Here is a 25,323-nt window from a genome sequence, read left to right on the forward strand (position 1 = left end):
TTGTGGTTCACATTGGTACCACTGATTTGGTAGGAAAAGGGATGATGTCCTGCAGGCTGAGTTTCGGGGTCAGGAAAAAGATTAGCAAGTGAGACTGGAGGTAATAATCGGATTACTCCCAAGGTCATGCGCAGGAGTTTAGAAATTGTAGAATGAATGGCTGGAGAGATGGTGCAGCAAGGAGAGCTTCAGATTTGAGGAAAGTTGGATCTATACAAGCTGAACAGCCTACCTCTGAACCAGACCAGGACAAATGTCCTTGCAAAGGAGATTTCCCAATGTTGGAGGTTTAAACTACTAGACTGGCAGGAGAAATACAGGACAGGAGGCAGAAAATTAGTGAAGGACTCTGAAAGACAGGAGAAGGTTAAGGTGTACAGCATAAAAATTTGGCACTGTTAAGAGGTATATATTTAAATACAATGAATACAACAAATAAAGTAATTGAGCCGAATACATTTGAACAGATGGCAGCATGATATCATTGCTATAATGGAAACTTGGCTTAAAGAGGGGTAAAAATGATAGCTCAACATCCCTGGATATAGGGTTTTCAAGCAGAGAGGAGGAGCTAAAAAAGGTCAGGTGTAGCATTATTGGTTAAAGAATCAGTTACAGCTGTGAGGGCAGCTGATATACTGAATGAAGCATCAAATGAGGCCTTTGGGTTGAACTCAAAAGGAATAACCAGACTACTGGGAACGTACTATACATCCAAATATAGAGAGGGGGGGGGGGGGGGGGAATAAGTGCAAAAATAATATGGCAGTAACAGTGGGAGCTTCAACTACCCTAATGTCAAATGGGATACAAACAGTGAAGAGCAGAGGACAAAATTCTTAAACTGCGAGAATGTTTTGGCCAGCACATAATAAGCCCAAGGGGAAGTGCAATTCTAGATTTAGTCTTCAGAAATGAAGCAGCAGTGGGTGACTATTTGAGATAGTGACCATAAATATGGTTAGATATCATAATTGAAGGAAGGGAGGTGATGGCGAATGGTATCGTCACTGGACTAGTAATCCAGAGACCCAGGGTAATTCTCTGGGGACTTGGGTTTGAAACCTGCCAAGACAGATGGTAAAATTTGAATTCAATAAAGTAATTAAAAGTCTAACGATGACCATGAAACCATTATTGATCATAAAAACCCATTGGGTTCACCAATTTATTTTCCCTTTAAGGAAGGCAATCTGCTGTCCTCACCTGGTCTGACTGACATATGACTCCAGACCCACAGTGGTTCACTCAACTCCCCTTTGGAGATGATCGGAGTTCAAGAGCAATTTGGGATGGGCAATAAATGTTGGCCCAGCCAATGGACAATATAAAAAAAAGTAGAAAAAGGATAAACAAAAAGGTTGGGGAAGACAAATTTTACAAAGCTGGCGTGATCTGGTGGAGTAGGCTGGATACATCTACTGGAAAGGAAATCAGTGACAGACCACTGGGAAACATTCAAAGCAATATTCTTTCTACAGGCACGGTGTAGTCACATCCCCACAAAGAAAACAAAGGGTTGTGCTGCCAAATTTAGAGCCCATTGTCTTGCCCTGTATGCTTCAAGATGACCAAAGTAGGAAAAGAGTTTCTGACATTCACAAAAACACACTGAAAAGCCAAGAGAAGTATAGAAAATACAGGGGTGAAGTCAGAAAAGCCAAGAAAGGATATGCAAACATATAGGCAGGTGAAATCCAGGAAAACCAAGCTAGAGGATAAAGGGTAGGTCCTAGAACATAGAACATAACAGCACAGGCCCTTCAGCCCTCGATGTTGCACCGACCAGTGGAACCAAACTAAAGCCCCTCTAATCTACACTATTCCAATATCATCCATATGTTTATCCAATAACCATTTGAATGCTCTTAATGTTGATGAGTCCACTACTGCTACAGGCAGGGCATTCCACGCCCTTACTACTCCGAGTAAAGAACCTACCTCTAACATCTGTCCTATATCTCACCCCTCAATTTAAAGCTATGTCCCCTCGTGCTAACCATCATCCTCCGAGGAAAAAGGCTCTCACTATCCACCTTATCTAATCCTCTGATCATCTTGTATGCCTCTCAAGTCACCTCTTAACCTTCTCTCTAACGAAAACAACCTCAAGTCCCTCAGCCTTTCCTCATACGATTTTCCCACCATACCAGGCAACATCCTGGTAAATCTCCTCTGCACCCTTTCCAACACTTCCACATATTTCCTAGCAGGGAAATACAAATTGTTCATTGATGCACAAGATGTGGGTAGGATGGAGTATTTTGTCTGTCTTCACTATAGACATACTTAGAGGTTAGATGCAATAAGCATAATAAGTACTGAAGAGACTGACATCCATGAAAGTGGATAAATCACCTGGGGTGGATGGCAGCCAGGGAGGAAGTAGCAGATGCCGAGAATCATTTTTTCCTTTTTAATATTGGTATTTAAAATTCTCAATTTCCACAAACACCACCACAAACTCAAGGATTGGTATGGTACAATAATCATTTTTGCACAAAGACATTATGGAAAAACACATGTACCAACGTGATGGTTTTGATTATTCATTGCAAATGGTGCCTCCAAAGATACAATAAAAGGATGTTTCAAAGATTGGGGGAAAGTACTGAATAGCAGGATAAAGCCATGAAGAGTACATGGCATAAATGGTGCACATCCTTGCTTACAGGATACAAGAGGCAGAGCCACAACTCGTGGATAGGATAAGTGCCATACAACCTACACAGCACACCTTCCAACCAAATGCAGGAGACCCACCACCAGTCCTAAGCAAAGGATATTTTCCCCATATGGCAATATCAGGGTAACATGTCACACCCTTCAAGGATACTAAATCAGGGTTCAGTTTCGACACAGGGCCAAAGGCAAAGCTACATCAAGCTTAAAAGTAATACAGACTGATATTCCAGGCTCCAAATATCAGGCTGAGGGATGTATTCAGTTTATTGTATTCCTGCACATTCCAGATTTTCAATGTAGCTACTGTTATTGAGTATTCAGCCAAGGTATCAGTGGATGTTGACATGGGTATAGAAAAGGCTGGTCAGCCATTATTTTGCACCATGTTTGGGTGCACAGCAAAGCATACTTCCCCATCTCCAGCTATACTGGAGATGCCATTGATACGGAGGCAGCAGATTGTGCTGCATCTGGATCTTTACACGAGTCCAGAGATTCTTTGACCCCAAAACACAAAAAACAGGAAAAACACCGACATCAATAGCTCCAAGGGAGTTTCATCACCAGCTGTGAGGAATCATTGCACCATACCCACAACGTCTCCATCAAACCAACCACACACCTCCCCACAATGGGACTACTCATATTAGCCATGATAAAAGGATACCACATAGTACCATTATAAATACAAGAAAAAGATGGATAGCTATCTCACAGCCCTAGTGCCACACAACCTAGCCAGCATGCTCCAACACTCAAGCTCTTAAGGGATATTAAATGACTAGGATTCTATTTTGACACTGGGCCAGAAGCAATGCAGGTAGTCCCCCATACACCTTGCAACCCTGGCACAATGAGGATATAGTGGGATCAACGGTCTTAAGTTGAGTAATTAAAGGAACATGCTGAGGGACACATACCATTATGGATGTTCCTGGTTTTCAAAGGATAATAGGTGAAATTCACCCAAGTGCTCATGTACACCACATTCTGCACCCTCTCCTTGTGTTATGTATAGTGTGCAAAAAACACTACTTTTCACTGTATACTAATACATGTGACAATAATAAATCAAATACTAGATCACCCATCAACATAAATATTACAAAATCAAAAAAGGAATGCAACAAGGGGTAAAGTTAGCAATAAACTGCAGACCGACTCCAAATTGCCATCTATGGAGTTTAAAGAGAGGCCAAAGCCTTTGTAAGATTGAACAGTTGTAAGGATCCAAGATTAATACTCCCAACTTTTGCATCAAGACAAAGAAAACCTAGTGGCTGGTTCTCAGAATTTAGCTGGGAGCTCCTCGGCTCCAGCTGGAAAGCTGATCACATGGACACGTTCCAGCCCTGGCTCTCCAACTGATCTGGATATCTGACATACCGTGTAGCTGATTCTCCAAGGATTGAAAGCAGACCTCAACTGAAGCTGCATTTGTGACAGTAAAGATGGTTTCCTCCGCTTCAGCAAACTACTTTTTGGTACTCTGCAGTTCAGCAATATGGATACTTAAATTCTGTGCTAAAAAGCTGAATTTGTCATCTATAACTTTAAATCATACTGGCAGTCATTATCTACAACACCTTCATTGCCAGGTCGAAAGTCCACTCACTGACTAAACCACCATATTGAGGGCTTGGCTCCACCTGGCTGCCTCCAACTGCTTCTTTCATGACTACTCTGCATTTTGTCCCAAAATTAACCAAAAGTCTTCCTGGGACATTGTTTCAGCAGGTAGGCTTACTTAGCTGACTTTAACCTGGTGTTGAAACTTAAAATAGCTTTGAAATGGTAGCTGCTGATAGATCTGCTGGAACACACCACAAATTGAATAGAATGAGACCACTGCACTATATTTCTATGTATAAAACCATGGGCTGAAATTTTTTCAGCCAGTAGCAAAGTGGCTGAAAAATTAATCTTAAGATAGCCCACCAGGATCTCACATTCTGTGGTATGGATTTCACCTTTCACAACATTGTGAATCTGGTGCCAAGTCAAAGAGATTTCAAGGCATTGACAGTGATATCGTCCAGCAGGGCAAGCTGGCCATCACAGATGGCAAACCCTCAGCATGTCGAAAGCACGGTAGCACAGTGGTTAGCACTGCTGCTTCACAGCTCCAGGGTCCCGGGTTCGATTCCCGGCTCGGGTCACTGTCTGTGTGGAGTTTGCACATTCTCCTCGTGTCTGCGTGGGTTTCCTCCGGGTGCTCCGGTTTCCTCCCACAGTCCAAAGATGTGCGGGTTAGGTTGATTGGCCAGGTTAAAAATTGTCCCTTAGAGTCCTGGGATGCGTAGATTAGCGGGTAAAATATGTGGGGGGAGGGCCTGGGTGGGATTGTGGTCGGTGCAGACTCGATGGGCCGAATGGCCTCCTTCTGCACTGTAGGGTTTCTATACTTCAATCATTTTAAAGACAGCAAAATAAGGATTGGGATATAGACACAGGGGATCAAGGTATTAGCTGAAATATCAAACCAACTTGAGGGAAAAAAAACACTACAGCTCTTTTAAAAATCATAGTGGAGGAATTTGACATTCCACAAGTGGAAAAATGTTTTTTTCAGGGTCAGTGAGGTTAGTAGTAAAGAGCCAATTGCTCCTCTTTCAACAAGGCATAATTTTTGTTGTTTTTTTGCAGGAAGACTAATAGTGTAAAAAAAACACCAAGTGATTTCCACCCATGATGATTTCAATAGTGCAACCCATGGAGGAGCAAGGATTAACTGACAGTTTATCATTGTAACTCCAAAAGCCAGGCTACTGAACATACCAGCAGAGATAGATCACTTATACTTGTGGTAATGTTAACATTTTCTACAAAGGCCAAACTAATTCCAATTTCCTGCTTGCTCCATGTCTGCTCTCTTGAGTAATGATTTCATTTCATTTTCAACTTATAATTGACTTGAGCACTTTAGCAGAGCATGTCACATTACAACCACAAAGTCATTTCAAACCTCCCCTTAATTTTCTGAATATTCTTAAATTTACAAACATGCAAGTTAGGAGCAGGTATAGCTTCTCATGATTATTAATTTGATTAGTACAAATAATCTTCACAACTCCATTTGAAGACCATGTTTAGGTCACTCAATCTTTATGGGTTTTTCCCCAGGGAAAAAAAAAGGTCTTTAATTTCATGTCCACCCAGTGGTGGGTTCTGAGCTGGGGTGGGTGGGAGCTTCAGGCCTCCCTTCCTCCCCAAGTGCATCCATTTCAGTCCTGGTCCCAGGACCTCTGGTAGTTACCTGCTGTGCAACTGCAGGACTTGAGCTAATGTACAGCCCTGCAGTGCTTTTTCTGGCCACCGGAGCACTGTACCTCGAGGGGCTGGAGAGCTGTCATCCAATCAGATTTGCCAGGGTGGCCTTCATTGCAGCTGATAGTGAAGGGGAACACCAGGGAGAAACAAAAAGAGAAAATATACTTGGGCTTCATGAGTCATAAGACAGCTAATGCTTCTCTGCTCAAGAGGGGGAGACAGGACAGCTAATGCTTCTCTGCTCGTGTGTGACAATTTAAGGAATAAAGTCTTGCTTGGCTCGTCAGTCTCCATCCATTGTTGTTGGTGCTCTGTGGTTGTACCTACACCAGATGGACAACAGCAGTCCACAACAATGGCCCAGCAGCACTCCCTGAAGGGCAATTAGGGATGAGCAACCATTCAGGTGTTGAGGCTCCAAGAATGAATAAGTAGGGACGTAACTGAGCTCCAGGGCATGGGGGGGGGGGGGGGGTTCCAACTATCTTCCAGCAATAGCTACACAGAAGTTAGAATTAGAACATCTAGCTTCTGGGCAACTATTGCCCACACTAACCGTCCATGAGACTAGACTGGCCCACCTCCCCAAACACCGACTACAGTGCCTGGCTCCTGCCCCCACACTGCCATCTCTTGCAGGTTCTTCAGATGCCCAGGGAACTTGGGCACTGGTTATCTGAATGGACCCTGTCAGTAGCTGCTGCAATGCTGTCCATAACACCTCCCTCTCAACTGATACCCCTACTGGGAATACAAGGGCATCAAGGAAAGCTCAACCTAGATCAATGCCTTCCCAACTACTTCTCCTACATGTGAAGCATTGCGCTTGTAGTGGATCTTTCTACCCATGAAGGAAAAATGTCTCCTTCTACAGCTGCCAGACATAGCACTGATATCAACTGCTGTTCTTCAAATGCTGCCAAGGTTATTTCAGTTTCCATATACCTTAATTACATTGCCATGCCACAAAATGTCAAACTCAGCTGGATTGCTACTAGTTCACCCACATGAAAATCCAACTGCCAATACCCAAACTAAAAATAAAAAATGTCATTTCGTCCTAGGAATGGTAACTCGTGAAACAGCATGAAATATGTCACACCTTAACGAAATAGAAAATTGATGTCAATCAGGCACCATTTGCAACTAACTTTCATGCGTTTAAACTTATGTATCCTTTGGCTTAGTTAACTCTGCTTTGCATCAGATTGATGGCAATCACATTCCAACTCAGATTCAATGTCAACAAAATGGAGATAGTTATCGACTTGAGAAGCAGAGTGGAGGGCATGCCCCGGTCTACATCAAAGGGGATGAAGTAGAAATGGTTGAGAGCTTCAAGTTTTTAGGTGTCCGGATCACCAATAGCCTGTCCTGGCCCCTCCATGCCGATGCTGTAGTTAACAAGGCCCACCAACACCTCTACTCTCGCAGGAGACTAAAGGAAATTTGGCATGTCTGCTACGACTCTCACCAAATGTTAGGTGCACCATAGAAAGCATTCTTTCCGGTTGTGTCACAGCTTGGTATGGCTCCTGCTCTGTCCAAGACTGCAAGAAACTACAAAGTTCAGTGAAGCCCAGTTCATCACACAAATCAGCCTCCCATTCATTGACTGTCTACACTTCCCGCTGCCTCAGAAAAGCAGCCAGCATAATTAAGGACCCCACACACCCCAGACATACCCTTTTCCACTTATGTCTTTTTTCCCCCAACAGAAGAAAAAGTCTGAGGTCATGTACCAACTGACTCAAGAACAGCCTCTTCCCTGCTGCTGTCAGACTTTTGAATGGACCTAGCTCACATCAAGTTGATCTTTCTCTACACTCCATGACTAACTACATTTTGCACTCATTTCCTTCCCTACGTACGTTATGTTTTGTCTGTATAGCATGCAAAAGCAATACTGTGTAGACTAATATATATGACAATAAATCAAAGAGGATGCTGGAACTCAGCAAGTCTGGCAGCACCTGCAAGGAGAGAAAACAATTAACGTATCAAGTCCTTTTGGCTCCATATTTTTCAAAGGGGTATAACATGGAGAAAAAATGTCCAATACAAAGCTGTCGAACTCCAGGTCCCGAGGGCTGCAACCTGCCCAACATGAGATATTGCTCTTGCAGCTTGTGCCAGACTTCATTAGAGTATTGCAGCAGGCCAAGGAAGGGATGGACATGTGGGTATAAAAGCAGAGTTAAAATGGCAAGCAACGAGAAGGTTGGGGTCATGCTTGTGGACTGAGCAAAGGTCTTCCACAAAGCAGTCACCCAGTCTGTGTTTAGTCTCTCCAATGTAGGGGAGACTGCATTGGGAGCAGCCAATACAACAGAGCAAATTGAAGGAAGTGCAAGTGAAACACTGCTCAACCTGAAAGGAGTGTTTGGGATCTTGAATGGAGAGCAGGGAGGAGGTAAAGGGACAGACGTTATACCTTCTGTGATGGGTTTCATGGTAGCATTGTGCTGAAGTTCGTGGAAGTGTTAGAGGATGATCTTTTAAGTGCGGAATCTTAGAGTACAAAGTGAGGACGAGAGATCCTAAAATGGTTCTAGGAAAGGGGCAAGGGCAGAGGTACAGGAATGGGACAAACCTGGTTGAATGCCCTAACTACAGGGGGGGGGGAAGACGAGTGTGTTAGCAGCACCATTTTCACAGAATCTCTGAACAGATGCAACAGAGATGGAGAAACTGGGAGAATGGGGTGGAGTCCTTAGAAGGAGCAGGGTGTAAGGAGCTGTACTGAAGCAGCCCTTGGAGTCAGTGGGTTTCAAATGAATGTCGGTGGTCAGTCTGTCACTGGAAATGGAGAAGGTCAAGAAAGGGAAATGTTTGAGATGGACAATGTGAAGGAGAGAGAAGGATGAAAATTGGAAGCAAAACTGATACATTGAGATTCCAACTCTTACAATTTGCTTTCAAAAAGGTTGGATTTCTTATAGGTAGAATTAGAGGCAAAATGTTTTTTGACTAATTAGACCAATTCAAAATTTCATGTTCTGGGTTTTCTGTGTACCAGCATCAAGTACATGATAAACCTGTGCTCACATGCAGGCTTAAGTGGAAGTTATGCAAAAAGGTGTGAAGTTTTATGCAATGAATTTAAAGTTTTCTACAGACCAATAAAACTTGTGAAAAGATCTCCATTGTTTAATGCATTGATTTCCAGCCCTTGTAGACAAGAGCTGGACTAAAACATACTGCAGCTCCCAAATGGGGATGGGAGAAAATTCTCTTGTCCCATCTGCCACAGGAATCATAGTAGGCAGGCAGGAGGGGGGCACAACCAGAGAATCCTACCCCTAAAATCCAATATCTTTGAATAGCTCCTGCTTTGAATTTAGTAAGCTTCTTTTTGTAGCACAAGTTTAGAAAGCATGGATTTTCATGATTTGAGGAATTTGAGAAATACCAATGCAATACCTTTCAAGCTAACATGTGCATTACAAGATTAAAAACTTTAAAGAGTAAAATAAAATAGAGAAGCAACTTGGCAAAGCAACTGGAAAAAAGTACCAGATGGATTGAACAAAGCAATGAGAAACAAAAAGCAAAGGACAATATTTTAATATAATTAAAATCTGTCATTTGAAAAATTTGGTATCTGTCCCACACTTACCCATGTTCTACTTTTCATAGTTTTAGTTCCTGCTGTCTTAAGATCCTCTTAACAACAAGCTGTTGAAAGTAATCTGCAGTTAGCCTACTGTAACTCAGCCATCCATCTCCTCTTGAAGATGTAGCCATCGTTTAGGGCTTTATTCTGGGAGAAAGATACTTGTACCTACAACCTGAAATACCTGCTATATTGTGCAGTGGTATGAATCAGTTATTGACATGGAGCTAAATTAGATGAAAAATAAGGATAGAGTATGTTTTTGGGTCTTAAACCCACCTCCAGAAGGAAAATAGAAGAAAAATTTTATGTGCATGAATGCTTAAATGGTATGAAGATGATGTTTTCTGTGGGCGGTTCTGAAAGATCAGAGACAATCATGGACTTACAGCTTCAGAGGCACCCAGTTACATTACAGGATAAGTGGCCAACTGGGTACCTCAACACAAAGGTGTCTTCTCTGCAACTTTTTAAACATTAATTAAAATTAGAAAAAGTAGCCACACCACACCACTGGGACTAGTTTTGGTGGTGGTGGGGGTGCTGCTCTACAGAGTGGGCATTAGCTGTATCCCTAGCCAGGCAAGTCAGAAGGGCCTAGAGGCCAGTTGATCTGTCTCCCAACCCCTGCTGTGTTGGGAAACTGGAAGCAGAATGGAAAATTGTGGGTGTGGTGTACTAAAAACTTACCTTTAGAAAAGGTTCTTAATGAGTAACAGTTTTCCTGTCCCAATCCTGGGAGGGGCAGCAAGTGGTTTTACAGGCCCGAATTCACTTCTCCCAAAAATGGACGGTGCCGGAAATGGTGTTCTAATATTTGGATACTGACACAGGGTCCAAAAAGACTGGTGCCAATCTTACTCTGCTTCCATTTCCCATTCAAAGGGGAATTAAATTTAGCCCATGTTGCAGACACTAACAACAAATTTATTGTCTTATAGCTTGAACCGAAAAGGGACAGGTACCCAAAATGTGAGATTCAGGATTTCAGTTAAATACGATTGCTGTGGTTACACTGCAGTCACTATATTCATGCAACTCTTACCAGCTTGTTTTCCTGGAGTGCTGATTGAAGGAATGCAATCACCTCTTCATTACCATCAGCCAAAGCCTGGAGGCAAAGGCAGAAACATTCATACATCTTAGCTTCACCCATCAGAAAAAATTATTCTTATCTAGAAAAAAAGTGTCAAAAGCTATTTCAAAACCAACTCATGAGAAATTCAGCTAAGGGAATGCCAGAGTACGATGTGTCTCAGTTGGGGAGGGATGGAACACGTAGGATTTAAACTTTGAGTTTCTCTCGAATACAATGCAGTGTTTGCTTACAAATTCCAGAAGACTTTGTCCATCGTAACTGCATTGGTCCAAGTCTAGTCCTGCAAGGTGCCATGTCCTCAGTCCGTCCACATCACCATTTGCAGCCAGGCTGTGTACAACAAACAATGATTTGTTTTTCTTACACAAATACAAACAAGTACCAAAAATGGAAATATTTGTTGGTTTCATTTTGTTTTAATGACACCAACCTATTTGCAAATATTCAATAAAACTACTCGTGGCATCTGCAAATTCATAACCTCCAACTTCACAGCACTATCCACGCTGCAGGTTTATTTTTAAAAAATTCTGGTCTGCCCATTTGTTAAGAATTGTTGATCCTGGCAATTCAACAACAAGATTTCCTTCTACGTTTCTCATTTCAAATCAATATTCATCCAGGCTTGAGACTGTTCTCTCATCATGCATCTTTCCTGGCCCAGGATGATTGCTAAGTGGTCAGATGCCACAGTTCTCGGTCAATGCCACACTGTAAACAGTCTGCAGTGACTCAATCTCTACATCTCATCTAACCACACTTGCTGGTCCAAACATGGACAAAAGAGTGGAAGTGAGGAGAGAGTGACTGTTACCTGGCACAAGTCATCAGGTGGGAGCAGGGATTTAAGTGTGTTTAAAATAGTAACGCTGAAGTTAGAAGTGGTTTTATTTCTTCGAACTCTTTGCATAGCTGACAGAACTTCTGAAATTAATGATTTAAATCACTTGAATTATTCTAGCGCAATAGTCCAGAGGAAGCTAGCATTTTTGGACTATTTTGGTGATGTATTTTGGAAGAAACAACAAGATGAGTATTTAATGAATGGCAAGACACTGGAAAGCTGAGGATCTTGGATTAATTATTCACAGATCCCTGAAGTCAGCACGTGACTAGGATAGTTAAGGTAGCATATGGGACGCTAGCTTTCAGCAGTCATGGTATAGAGTGCAAGAGCAAGGAGGTAACATTGGAGCTGTACAGTGTATTGATTTAGGCCACAGCTGGAGTACTGTGTAGACTTCTGGTCACCTCACTATAGGAATGGTGTGATAGCTCAAGGGGGGGTACAGAGGAGGTTCACCAGAACATTGCCTGGGATGGAGCATTTCAGCTTTACAATGAGATACTAGACAAGCTTGGATTGTTTTCTTCAGAGCAGAGAAGACTACAGGGGGGGGGGGGGGGGGGGGCACATGTTAATGATTGAGGTGTACAAGATTGAGGGGTATGGACAGGGCGAGTAGAGAACAGCTGTTCCCCTTGGTTGAGGGCTTTCACAATGGGGTAGTGTTTTAGGGTAAGGGGCAGGAGATCCAGAGGGATTTGGGAAAGAGCTTTTTCATTCAGAGGGTAGTGGGAATCTGGAATGCACTGCTTTGGAAGATAGTGGAAAACAGAAACCTTACAATTAAGTATTTGGATGAGCACTTGCAATATCATAACATTCAAGGATATGGGACAAGTGCAGGAAAATGGGATTAGTGTGCCTTTAGTGGTACAGTAGTTATTATTGGTGCAGACTATGGGCCAAAGGGCGTTTTCTGCTCTGTATGCTGCTATGATTTGATGATCTATAATTTGTGGGGTCTGGAAAATTCCACTCATATGTAGGAGATCCATTTGAAGAGGCTGCTGCCCAATGTTTGCTGTATGTCAGTCCCACTCCAGTACAAAGGGGGCAGGTAGATTGAAGGACCTCCTCATGGACTGTTCTGGGGTCTGATGAAGGTCACCATCAACAGATCCAGGTAGAGGGTGATCATTCAACCCAGCTGCCTACTGTTCCCTAGAGAAAATGTTTTTACCAGTATGCTTGACATCTTCATGGCCAATGGGCATCAGATAGACAGGATATCATAACCCTGTCTGAGAATGTCACCTTAAATTTGATAGGCAAAGTCCTTAGTTTTTGTTACAATGTGTTAGTACTGTCCCTTTCAAAAGGGAACTTGGTTCCTGTTCTTCGACAATCTTCTGGTTGGATCAAGAGGCAGGAATACATTCTTGAATTAAGGCAGGTCAGCTCACAAACATAACACAGGTACAATGTTTATTGCCAGAACAAACATTAATGCATAGCATTGATCCAGACTACTGTTCAGAAGCAATAAAACATTGGGATAATGGGAGGGCTTTCTAGAGGTTGATCAATCAGCAACAGTTGGTTTGCAATGAATGCCCTAGTGGGAAACCACCATTCTACTGTTGACTGCAAGGGTGTTGTGAGGTAAAGTACAGCTGTATGCCAAAGTGTACAAATAATGAAAACCAGAGGGAGATGCTTAATGCCAATTTTGGTGTAACAATTCATAACAGCACAGTCAAAAGCAAGCAGACTCATATGCAGCAAGGAACCTGAACAATGCCAACATTCTCCAGCACCATTGGCAACTCATTTTGTATGGCGCACATTGTCAACCTGTTTATGTATCTTAGTTTCTGGGTATCAAAGGTGGGATAACAGGTTTCTAGGATAAAAACCAAGCCCAAAAGATCAGTTATACCAGAACTAAATCATAGTACGGATGATGTATTACATCAAGGTCAGGTCTCAGGTGGTGCCAAGCTGATAAATTCTATGAAATCAGTGGTCTGACACATTCAATGTGACTAATGAAAGGAATTATACATCACAGGCATCAAATCCTTAGCACCAGTGGAGCATAGGGAGAAAGGATGGGATACAGGAAAACTGCACTAAGTCAAGGTATGGCTCAAGGTAGAACTCATTTTTGCCTAATCAATAAAAACTTGATTTTTAAAAAGTTCTTTCATGGGATGTGGACATTGCTGGCAAGACCAAAATTTGCTACCCATCTCCATTACCCTTGAACAATTTGGTTTGGCACATCACTTCAGATGGCAATTATCAACCACAATGTTGTGGATCTAGAGTCACATGTCAGACCAGGTAGGGATAGCACATTTCCTTGCTTGAAAGGACATTAGTGAACTAGATGACAATCTACAATGGTTTCAATTGGGTGGAATTTTCCAATCCCACTGGTGGCAGGAAAACAGGTCGGAGTTTTATCCTCACCACTTTTATGGTGGGCTGAGCATGGGTCAGATTTCCCAGTAACCCAAGACAGGGACCCTATATGCTTTAACATATTAACACAACTCACCAGAATCACATACCACACGCGAGAACCTAAACTGTCTCATTAACATCCCGATATAGGTGGCATGCAACAGTCCACCCTCAACTCGCCCACAACTGCACTTAGTCTCCAGAATAGTAAATTTTACCTGTGATCACCATTACTGAGAATAGCCTTTCAATTCAATTCCATTAATAAAATTGAAATTCCACCAGCTTCTGGTGGTGAGATTTGAACAAGTGTTTTTAGATCATTAGCCCGGGCCTCTGGACGACTAGTCCAATGATGTTACCACCTTTTAATAACCTCCCCGTTATTGTAATTAGTTTATCATTTCCTTTGAGGAATCATGTCCTACTATTGTAAAAAAATGTCGCTGTGTTTATGACCACCATCAGATCAGCTGTCAATAAATGTACAAGTGTCGGCAGAATACAAATGTTAGTCTGTGATGCTGACGCAAGCAAAGCAGAAGCAAACAAGCTTAACTACAGACAACTTGCTCCGGAAAGAACAAACAATGCTGGGAAAATATTTGAGTATCCCACTGCAATAGTGATAAAGCTGGGATTCTCCTCTAAAGGTTTTTGCAATTCAGTCCAATATACACAAGTTTCAGAAGTTTATACCTGGATCCTTGTTCCCAGTTTTATGCATAAACTAAAGTGTTAAAGCAAAAATTATGCATGGCAGTAGACTGATTTAGGAAGGGTTTATGACCAAGTGTGCTCAGCATCAACACAAAGACACTCTGGAGCTGAACACAGGCAGGGATAGTTTCATTTCAAAATTGGAACTTTATTCGGAATGGAGCTATGTCAAATGCCATGGAGCTTTTTAGGCTCAGGATTTCTTGTCACTTGGATCAACAGGCAAAGTTGTTCTTTGCATCATGTCCATCCCAACACCCTCTCCAGCAAATGGCTGCCACCCTCTGCCAATTTCTCAGTGTAAAGCTGGTGGGTGGGGGTATGAAAACAATTACAGAGCCTCTAGCAGACACTATTAACACTTCCACTTGATTTCTTGCACGCACAGACCAGTGGCACCGGATACATCTGCTATTTGTAGGCAGGTTTCCATGTAAAAACTAAAATGGGCCAAGCAAATAAGCATTTCCAGTATGTGCACTGCCACATCACTACATATTTGGAAAATTCTGCCGTCCAACACTGCTTTGGTTTATTTTCAAGATTAAAAAGCCTGTTGCATCACCCACAGAACAGCCAACTGCAGATCATGGGACCAAAAACATATTTCTTCAGAATTTCAGAGGGCATATCTTGCAAGTTTAGCAGGTCTCAGGCCAGTTGCAGCAGTTCTTGGCCTCAGTTCCAGGTAGAATTCTTGGTGGAGGCCAGGGAATCTGCTAAAATGGTTGAAATTGGGAAATTGGCTGGGGTCAGACAGCATCCTTCTGGCAAGATAAAGTCCAAGTGCATACATGTGCAGTTTTCCCAGGCCCTTCACGCAACCCTGGAACACCTGGTAACAAGGACACTTATCTTAGACACCTATTTATTGACTACAGCTGTCTTCAACACCCTTATTCCAACAAAACTCATCTCCAAACTGTGGCCTAGGGCTCTGCTCCTCCGTGACTGGATCCTTTACTGGCTATGGGTTAAGAAGTCAAGATAGGCAACAAAATGGCTCCATGATTATCGTCAACACTGGTGCCCTGCAAGGCTGTATCCTCAGCCTATTATACTCACGCACTTATCACTGCATGGTCAAATTCCACTTTCAACTTTGATGATACCTGTCATGGGTCAGATCTCAAACAATGGGATGGAGTACAGTGAAATGGTGCAATGACAATAATCTTGCCCTCCATGTCAATAAAAGAGAAAGTCATCAACTTCAGGAAGCATAGTGGAGAACATGCCAGTCTATACCAATGGTGAGGAAGTGGAGATGGTTGAGAGCTTCAAGTTTCTAGATCACCAACAATCTGTCCTGGTCCCTCCAAGCTGGTGCTATAGTTAAGAAAGCCCACCAATGTCTACTTCCTCAGAAAACTAATGAAATTTGGCATGTCCACTGCAACTCTCACCAACTTTTACAGATGCACCATCCAGGAAATATCCCATCTGGATGTATCACAGCTTGGTATGGCTCCTGTTCTTACCAAGACTGCAAGAAACTACAAAGGGTTGTGAACGTAGCCCAGTCCATCATGCAAACCAACCTCCCACCCATTGACCATCTACACTTCCCAACGCCTCAAAAGCATAATCAAGGACCCCATGCACCTCAGACACTCCCTTCCACCTTATTTTAAATCAGGAAAAAGATACAAGAGTCTGAAAACACAGCAACAGACTCAGCTTCTTCCCTGCAACCATCAGACTTTTGAATGGATCTACCTTACATGAAGTTGATCTTTTTCTTCACCCTATCTGTAACATTATATCCTGCACTCTGTCCTTTCCCTCTCCATGTCCTTCATGAATAGTATGTTTTAAGTGTATAGTGCACAGGAAACAATACTTTTCACTGTATCCAAATACATGTAACAATAATAAAATCAAGTATGTCAATCTTAACTTTCAGCCAGCTAAACCTAAATCTTTCTCAAACCAAGTTAATGTACCCACTCCAGGCCCTACCAATTAAAGCTAGCTAAAGCAGTGAATAATTGCATGGTGATGTCCAGACAGCTTGGAAATTCCATCCATTATAGCTGATCCAAGGATGAGATATATTATCTATCTCAAGTCAATAGCACGTCAAGGTTTTGAGTCAGCAGGAACATTTTTGTTCTCATCTGAAAAATATTTCTCAGCAGCCACCAGCATAGTCTTCAAAGACCTCTGGTTAGGCTGCTCTCACCACACAAAGATTGGCAGGAGATACTTCAGTGCCATGATAAGAACAAAAATGCTCTCCCTTTATAAACAGCATAAAACCCATCACATTTCTGCCTCTTTTCAGTTCCAAATAAGAATCACATTGGACTCAAACCCATAACTGCTCATAGATGCTGCCAAACTGGGAGCTTTTCATTTAGGTTCACCACATGCACAATATTTTGCCTTCATTATAATAAAATTGCCTCCTTTAGAGGGACATGCAGTTGGATACAAAACAAATCTTAAATATTATTCACACCAACTATTACAGGTCAGTATAGTGTCCACTGGTCACAGAAAGCCTCAAGTGCATCAGCAGACAGTGTGTGATAAACAATATTGTAAATCAGGCTCCATTAAGTACGAGAAGTATTACCTGCACAAGTCAGTCCCCACATCTACAATCTCGTTGCTTGAGAAATGGGCACCAGTCTGTCGCAACAACTTAATGACCTCAGTGCGCCTGCAAAAGGAAGAGAGTCATTTTGGCAATTGGGAAGCAAAACAACCAACAAAATTTATGGCAGAACGTATACTTTATTAATGAGAAACATCAGAAATGCAGGGAACAGTAAGTTCTCATTTCATGAAATTTGCCAGCCTGGGATTAGAAATTTAAAGCACTTACTCCCCTTTCACTGGTGAATTAGATCTGGAGACTTTGGTGCACAAATTTTGAATTGTTGCATCCATTTATTGATCTAACTGTCCATGGGCATCAGTGTTGTTGTTGCGTCCTGATGGAATCATGGCTGTTGAGCACATACTTTATTCCAGCAAGTCATATCTGTTCAGTTTTGTTCCCCTTGCATCACAAACATAAAACTGAAATTTGAACCAATTAAATTTTCCAAAACATGGAAACTGGTAATGCACCAATTAGAAGGGGGGCTGGAAAGTCCTTTGTTAATGTAATTGAAAGCATAAATTGTAAAGATTTTTTTAATGGTAAAAACACTGCACTTGTTATTTTCTGACTTCATGCTCTGTAGGATGCTCTGTCCAGCTGTTTATGGTTTCTCAATCAATTTGGAAACTCATTTACACAGTGTGTTGACAGATTTCAGATACATGGTTCCAACAGCAAAGAGGAAAATTCCCCAAATCGAACCCGAACTAATTGTACAAATTTGTGCATTCTCACTCTTTTCTCCTTTTAGAAAAATGTGTTAGAAGGATTTGCAGGTTATATAACCAGTTGAATGGCTTCACGAATACCCATTTCCAAGGCCATCAATTCCTGGAGTGGAACTTGAACCTAGGGCCTTCTGGGTCAGGGGACAAGTGCTACCATCCAAGTTGCAAGATGTCCACCTTTTGCAATTGGCACAAGGTGAGGATACTTGGATATTCCAGTAATTTACTATAAATTAAGATTCTGAGATTGGCATTTCTTTCCACTTTTAAAATTGCCCACGACACTCGCAAAATCACTGTTTCAAGCAGAGCAGCATCAAGACGACAAGAACCTTATAATCTGACATATGTTGCAAAGATGATTGAAGGGGTAGAAAGAATCAATTTCCATTAGCAGAGAAGTCAACAAGGGTGTAGATTTAAATTTTTTGGTGAATGGATTATACAGGAGATAAAAGAAACTTTTTCACCCAGATAGGGTGGAGATATGGAACTCGCTGCCTGAAAAAGGAGATAGAGACAGAAACCATCACATTGAAAAAAAACGGGGTATCTATTGGAAATGCCATAACCTGGAGGGTTAGGGACTAAGAGCTGGAAAGTGGGATTGGGTTGAATACTGCAATTTTTGCCAGGCCATGATGGGTTGAATGGCCTCCTGCTCTGTAAATTTTCTGTCTATGATTGTGACTGTCTTTAAATGTTAAAAACGACAGTACAATTAGACATACAACTATTTAACATATACTCCTTTTCCCAAGTGAAAATAACTGAATTTCATTCAGTAACACCCCACAGTAGCACAGTTGGGATTGAAAGTGTGGCATGTGGAGTAATGAAGGTCAAGCCCACAATGTTACCCCAATTACCAAAGTTGCAAAATGCCACACTGTTTGGCAGAAGTTTTTTTTAAAAAAAAAAAAACTGGTGTATGATTGTTATTTATGAATGATTTGGTCTAACTTTACTTCTGCAATTTGAGCAGAATCAGCTTTGAGTGGCAGGTTGCTTTTGCTCTCATTTAATTATACACTATTAATATTTGCAATCAGTATGCTGAATTTGCAGTCATGAAAATGCAAGAATTTCTATCATAGATAACCTTGCAAAATATTTGTCAGAAAGCAAAAATCCTTCTCAGACATCACGAGGTAGAAAGGTTGGTCCAAAACAAAGGGTTCCCAATCACAAATTTAATGCTTTTCTTAGCTAAAGAGAACTTTTAAAAAAAGAGTCAAATCGGCCTTCCAATAGCTGCATACAAGAGTAAAGTGCATCCAGGCATAACTGTTCTACTGCAATCCTGTACACACACTGGGACATTTCACTTGATAATGTAGGACAAAAACTAATCTGCATTCACAATAATAAAATTATTGAAAGAGATTAAAGGGTTTAAGGATGTGAAAGGATAATAGTTGAACTAGTTGACTTGAGGCAAAAAGAGGAGATCATTCACCACGTTGGACTCTGCCAAACAATGGACAGATCATCCATATCCAGTGTGATATGATCTCTCCATTGTTTGAGAAACAGCACAAAGTTGCCATTATATAGTGCCGGTCATGTCCTTGGAACATCCCAGGGGTGTTACAGCCAAGGAATTGCTTTGAAGTGTAATTAATATTACTTGGGGAAATACAGCAGCAAATTTGTGCACAGCAAGGTTCGTTTAACAGCAATTAGATAAAAGAAACTAAATTATGTTAGTGAAGTTGGAGGAGGAGCACTGGAACAACATCCTTGCTCTGCTTCAAATAAAGCCATGGCATATTTTGCACCCACCCGAGATAACACTGATCCTGGTTTAACATTGCATCTGAAAGATGGCATCTCTGAATGGAGTGCACAATCCTTAGTGCAAATGAGGCCATTCAGCCCATTGAATCTGCAATTCCACCCAGGGCCTATCCCCATAACACTACATATTTGCCCTGCTAATCCCCTGACACCAAGGGACAATTTAGCAAGGCCAATCCACCAAGCCTGCACATCTTTGTATTGTGGCAAGAAACTGGAGGAAACCCACACAGACATGGGGAGAACATGCCAACTCCAGTCATCCAAGGCCGGAACTGAACCCAGGTCCCTGGCAGTGAGAACATAAGAACATAAGAAATAGGAGCAGGAGTAGGCCATCTAGCCCCTCGAGCCTGCCCCGCCATTCAATAAGATCATGGCTGATCTGACGTGGATCAGTACCACTTACCCGCCTGATCCCCATAACCCTTAATTCCCTTACCGATCAGGAATCCATCCATCCGCGCTTTAAACATATTCAGCGAGGTAGCCTCCACCACCTCAGTGGGCAGAGAATTCCAGAGATTCACCACCCTCTGGGAGAAGAAGTTCCTCCTCAACTCTGTCTTAAACCGACCCCCCTTTATTTTGAGGCTGTGTCTTCTAGTTTTAACTTCCTTACTAAGTGGAAAGAATCTCTCCGCCTCCACCCTATCCAGCCCCCGCATTATCTTACAAGTCTCCATAAGATCCCCCCTCATCCTTCTAAACTCCAACGAGTACAAACCCAATCTCCTCAGCCTCTCCTCATAATCCAAACCCCTCATCTCCGGTATCAACCTGGTGAACCTTCTCTGCACTCCCTCCAATGCCAATATATCCTTCCTCATATAAGGGGACCAATACTGCACACAGTATTCCAGCTGCGGCCTCACCAATGCCCTGTACAGGTGCATCAAGACATCCCTGCTTTTATATTCTATCCCCTTCGCAATATAGGCCAACATCCCATTTGCCTTCTTGATCACCTGTTGTACCTGCAGACTGGGCTTTTGCGTCTCATGCACAAGGACCCCCAGGTCCCTTTGCACGGTAGCATGTTTTAATTTGTTTCCATTGAGATAGTAATCCCATTTGTTATTATTTCCTCCAAAGTGTATAACCTCGCATTTCTCAACGTTATACTCCATTTGCCATATCCTCGCCCACTCACTCAGCCTGTCCAAATCTCTCTGCAGATCTTCTCCGTCCTCCACACGATTCACTTTTCCACTTATCTTTGTGTCGTCTGCAAACTTCGTTACCCTACACTCCGTCCCCTCCTCCAGATCATCTATATAAATGGTAAATAGTTGCGGCCCGAGTACCGATCCCTGCGGCACGCCACTAGTTACCTTCCTCCAACCGGAAAAACACCCATTTATTCCGACTCTTTGCTTCCTGTCGGATAGCCAGTCCCCAATCCACTTTAACACACTACCCCCAACTCCGTGTGCCCTAATCTTCTTCAGTAGCCTTTTATGGGGCACCTTATCAAACGCCTTTTGGAAATCCAAAAACACCGCATCCACCGGTTCTCCTCCATCAACCGCCCTAGTCACATCTTCATAAAAATCCAACATGTTCGTCAAGCACGACTTTCCCCTCATGAATCCATGCTGCGTCTGATTGATCGAACCATTTCTATCCAGATGCCCTGCTATCTCCTCTTTAATAATGGATTCCAGCATTTTCCCTACTACAGACGTTAAGCTGACCGGCCTATAGTTACCCGCCTTTTGTCTCCTTCCTTTTTTAAACAGTGAGGCAGCAGTGCTAACCACTGTGCCATTGTGCTGCCCTAAAACACAATCAGTTCACCCCCAGTGTGGAGGCAGAGCAAATACATCACTGAGGACTTGTGCTCCTTCAGTACGATATTGGCACATTGACTTCAATTTGGTGTTCAACTCTTTGCAGAGGGGTTTGAACTTCTGATCAGTGCTACCAACTCAGCCAGGGTTAGAATTTAAGATAAACCTTCCCATCAATAATTCTGCCAAAACTAATTAGCATCACCAAAACAAAGTAAACCCAGTGCTTTGCCAAGACTGTTTCCCCACATAAAATAGAATCCCTAGTGTGGAAGGAGGTCATTCGTCCTTTCAAGCCTGCACAGACAACAATTCCACCCAGGCTTTATTACTGTAACCCCACTATTTACACTGCTAATCCCTGACGGAGGGTGGGATTTTACCACTGCTTTGTGCCCATTCTGAGGCAGGAAAATGCCATAAAAATCAGGCATAAAGCGGTTAGTATGAATGGCACTGGTTTTCATGACTGGATGGATTTTACGGCAGCTGGATTTCCAGCATGGTCAACCTCTCACTGGTTTTGGGAAAGGCTGGTTAATGCATTTAAATTTTTATTAACATGTGATTAGTGAGCCCAGCACTCAATTGTCCAGGGTGCTGGTCTTTATAGCCTCATCAGGAGAAGTGTTCTCCAGTGAGGAAAACACCTGCTCCCCATGAATGGGGAACCCTTGGCACCCTGGCAAAGCCCACTGAGTGAGCCAATGGGGGCTGAAGCCTGCTGCCACTTAGGACAGCAGGGGGGTGCTGCATCTTGGGCCACAGGCCCCTGCTATTGCTGAGGGGGGGGGGGGTTGCTAGTTGAGGCTGCCTAAAGTAGCAGGGGCCTGACAGCTGTGTCTGTTAGAGCCCTACTACTGTTAATACACATGGGCAATACCTCCCTCTACAGGCTGTTGGGCACATTAAGCCTGCCCACAGCCTCATAGTCCAAAATTTTAAAGACAAGTCTGTTTCTGGCCAGTGCGCAAGATTGGACCTGGAAATGCACCCAAACACATCTGGAACTCCCAGTTTCATGCCTGCCCACTTAGAAAAAAGGTTGTAAAATTCTGCCGAGGGTCATCTTAGCATCGTCAATCAACCTAATCCATATCTTTTGACTGTGGGAGGAAACTGGAGCACAGAGGAAACCCACACAGACATGGGGAGAACATGCAAACACCACACAGACAGTTACCCGAGGCTGAAATTGAAGCTGGGCCCATGGCACTGAGGCAGCAGTACTAACCACTGTGCCACCCCCCAAATACAGGCAACAAACTTCTAAAGAATTCTGGATTCCTTCAGAAACAGTACATCCATTGTTAAATTTGGATTCTATAAACAAAGTTTTCTGGCCTCCAGTCATAGCTTAGGCAGAAATTTACAAATGTCCAGAGCGTTTTCTCCAATCTTCTGCAAAAATTCAAATCCAATGGCTCCAAACTATCCAAACCCCAGAGATGCTGGTCAATACTGGACTGGCTATTTCTGAGTGGCCAGCATGACAATATCCTCAGGTAATCTGCCGCCTTGCATCATATTTCTCCCTCATTCAAAATTGATTGACAACCTACAGATAATGTGAGCATCAACTTTTACTTGGACCCCTCCCTAGCCCACACAACTGTACCTTTGTGCCTATTTCCTTTCAGATACTCCAAGTGTCCAATGTGAGCAGGCAGTGGAGGAAACGCCACAAAAATGAACAGCATCCTCATGTCATTCAAGCTGAAAAATTGCCAGCTCAGCTACTGACACTGCATCTTGGTGTCCCTCCACATGCTGATTCCACCTCTAATCTATCCACCAAGTACAACTCACTTTCAACCAAGCAGGGATGAAGGGTACCACATGTGCCAGATGAGAAAGTTGCCAGGGGTCAAGCTGCAGACAACTTAGGTGAGGACATTGATGGGGGAAACAAAGATGGGATGTACTTAGTGGAATGCTTGGTTCTTTGGGAAGCTTGCCAGAAAGCCTACAGACACTGTCAGGAAATGTGGAGATCTCCCAGCACCAACTTGGCATGGGGCTTATGACAAGGCTTGGAGCACATTTTATCCAGCCAATTTCATGCAAGTGCTCGAGCCCAATCACAAGGCAGCTCAGGCAGCAGTCATCGAAACGGTGTTGCTGTGGAAGTTCAGAATGCTGCATTATTGCGAGAAAAAAAAAGGCTTACAGGAATCCCAGCAGTCTGTCCTCCAATAAATGACTAGAATTGCTGAGGCACCTGTGACAATACTGTGTCTTCAAGAAACGTACGAAAGTCATGTTTCTGTGCAGGATTTTCTTCAGTCCAACACCACATAGTCGGTTACCAGCAGCCTCTTGTTAAAGCAGCAGCATAATTGATCTTAATTGCTACAACGTTTATTTAGCGTTTTCCCCTGGGGTTTTACAGAGTGGGGCTTGATTGACAAGCAAGGTCAGTGACTGCGTGGAGCTAGGCTTATCCCGAATAATCCAGTCAGTTGCTGCTTGGAAGCTTCAGAGACAAGCAGCCCTTTCTCTCAAGTTTGGAGACTGGGATATGTCAGAGATTAGACGTATAATTGTTTAAATTTTGTTGTTTGGGGATATCCTTCTCTGGAAATTGCTGTATGGGAGTCAGAAGGCAGGTATCTTTCTATATCTGTCCAGAAGAGTTAAAGGCTGGAAATCTAATACCCATGTGAGCATAGGTTTTGTGCTGATTCTTAAGAGGAATACATGTCTGAGGATGCTGCTTACAACAGCAAAGAGAATAGAACAGCACAGAAACAGACCCTTCGGCCCACCATGACTGCACCGATCACATTGTCCTATCTAGACCAACCACCGCAATCCCTCTACTCCCTGCCTGTTGGCTTAAAGGTTTGTGGATGGGGAAGAAGTCACTGTTGTTTACAAAGCAGTTGGAATTGGCAAGCAAGTTGCAGTTGACATTAATTGAAGGGGCAAGGAAGGCAGTGTGAGATACTTCAGTATTTCAAATTGCCAGAAACACAAGTTGGAATCATTGGAAATGGCTAGAATTCAATTCCAAATGAAACAGCTTGAAATAGAAAAGGGGGAAAACAAAGGAAAAATTAAAACCGCTTGAATGCCTATTAAGTGGTAGGGAAAGAGTTTTTGAACTTTGGAAACTGGAACTGAAGAGAGATCAACTTAAAAATGGAGGTGGTAACAGTAAAAGTTGGGAATAGTGATGAGGACAAGTGAATCCATCGTAATCAAAGGCCTGGTGGGCATCTGTTTAAATAGGAATGTATTTAAACCTTGGCAGAATTACCAAGGTTTGACGAGAAGGATATAGAGGCCCTTTTCATTCGAGAAAGTAGCTAAGCAAACAAAATGGGCACAGACCATGTGGGTATTGTTGATTCAAACAAAGTTAGTAAGTAGAGCTAGTAAGGAGTTTGTGTCACTATTAGAGGTATCTCAGAATTATGATTATGAAAAAGTGCATATGGACTCATGCAAGACAATAGCAGTTTAGAAATCTAAAAGAACCAGGTCACTTGTACATAAAATTGGCAAGGATCAAACGAAGTAACTGACAGGTGGATAATGGCCTTGAAAAATGGACCAGACCTATAATGCTCTTCTGGAAACCATTATTGGAGTTTAAAAAAAATCACTTCCCATAGTGAGAACTTGTGGAAGAGCAGATGGTTAAAACTGATATTAGCAGCAGAAATGACAGATGATTATTAGTTAATAAATTGAAGTTTGCTTTCTGACATCAGGAATTGTCACTGTTCAGGAATAC

At 42.6% G+C, this 25,323-nt stretch overlaps 1 protein-coding gene across 1 annotated transcript in view; it reads right to left on the reverse strand.

Annotated features, from left to right (window-relative positions):
• Positions 1-25,323, reverse strand: part of LOC144506762 (uncharacterized) — a 160,104-nt gene that overhangs the window by 63,411 nt on the left and 71,370 nt on the right. Inside the window, 4 exon segments of the mRNA XM_078233119.1 lie at positions 233-302; positions 10,617-10,682; positions 10,901-11,000; positions 17,228-17,314. Coding sequence (XP_078089245.1) covers positions 233-302; positions 10,617-10,682; positions 10,901-11,000; positions 17,228-17,314 — 323 coding nt within the window.

This window comes from Mustelus asterias, chromosome 18 (assembly GCF_964213995.1).
Source record: "Mustelus asterias chromosome 18, sMusAst1.hap1.1, whole genome shotgun sequence".
Classification (NCBI taxonomy): Eukaryota; Metazoa; Chordata; class Chondrichthyes; order Carcharhiniformes; family Triakidae; genus Mustelus; species Mustelus asterias.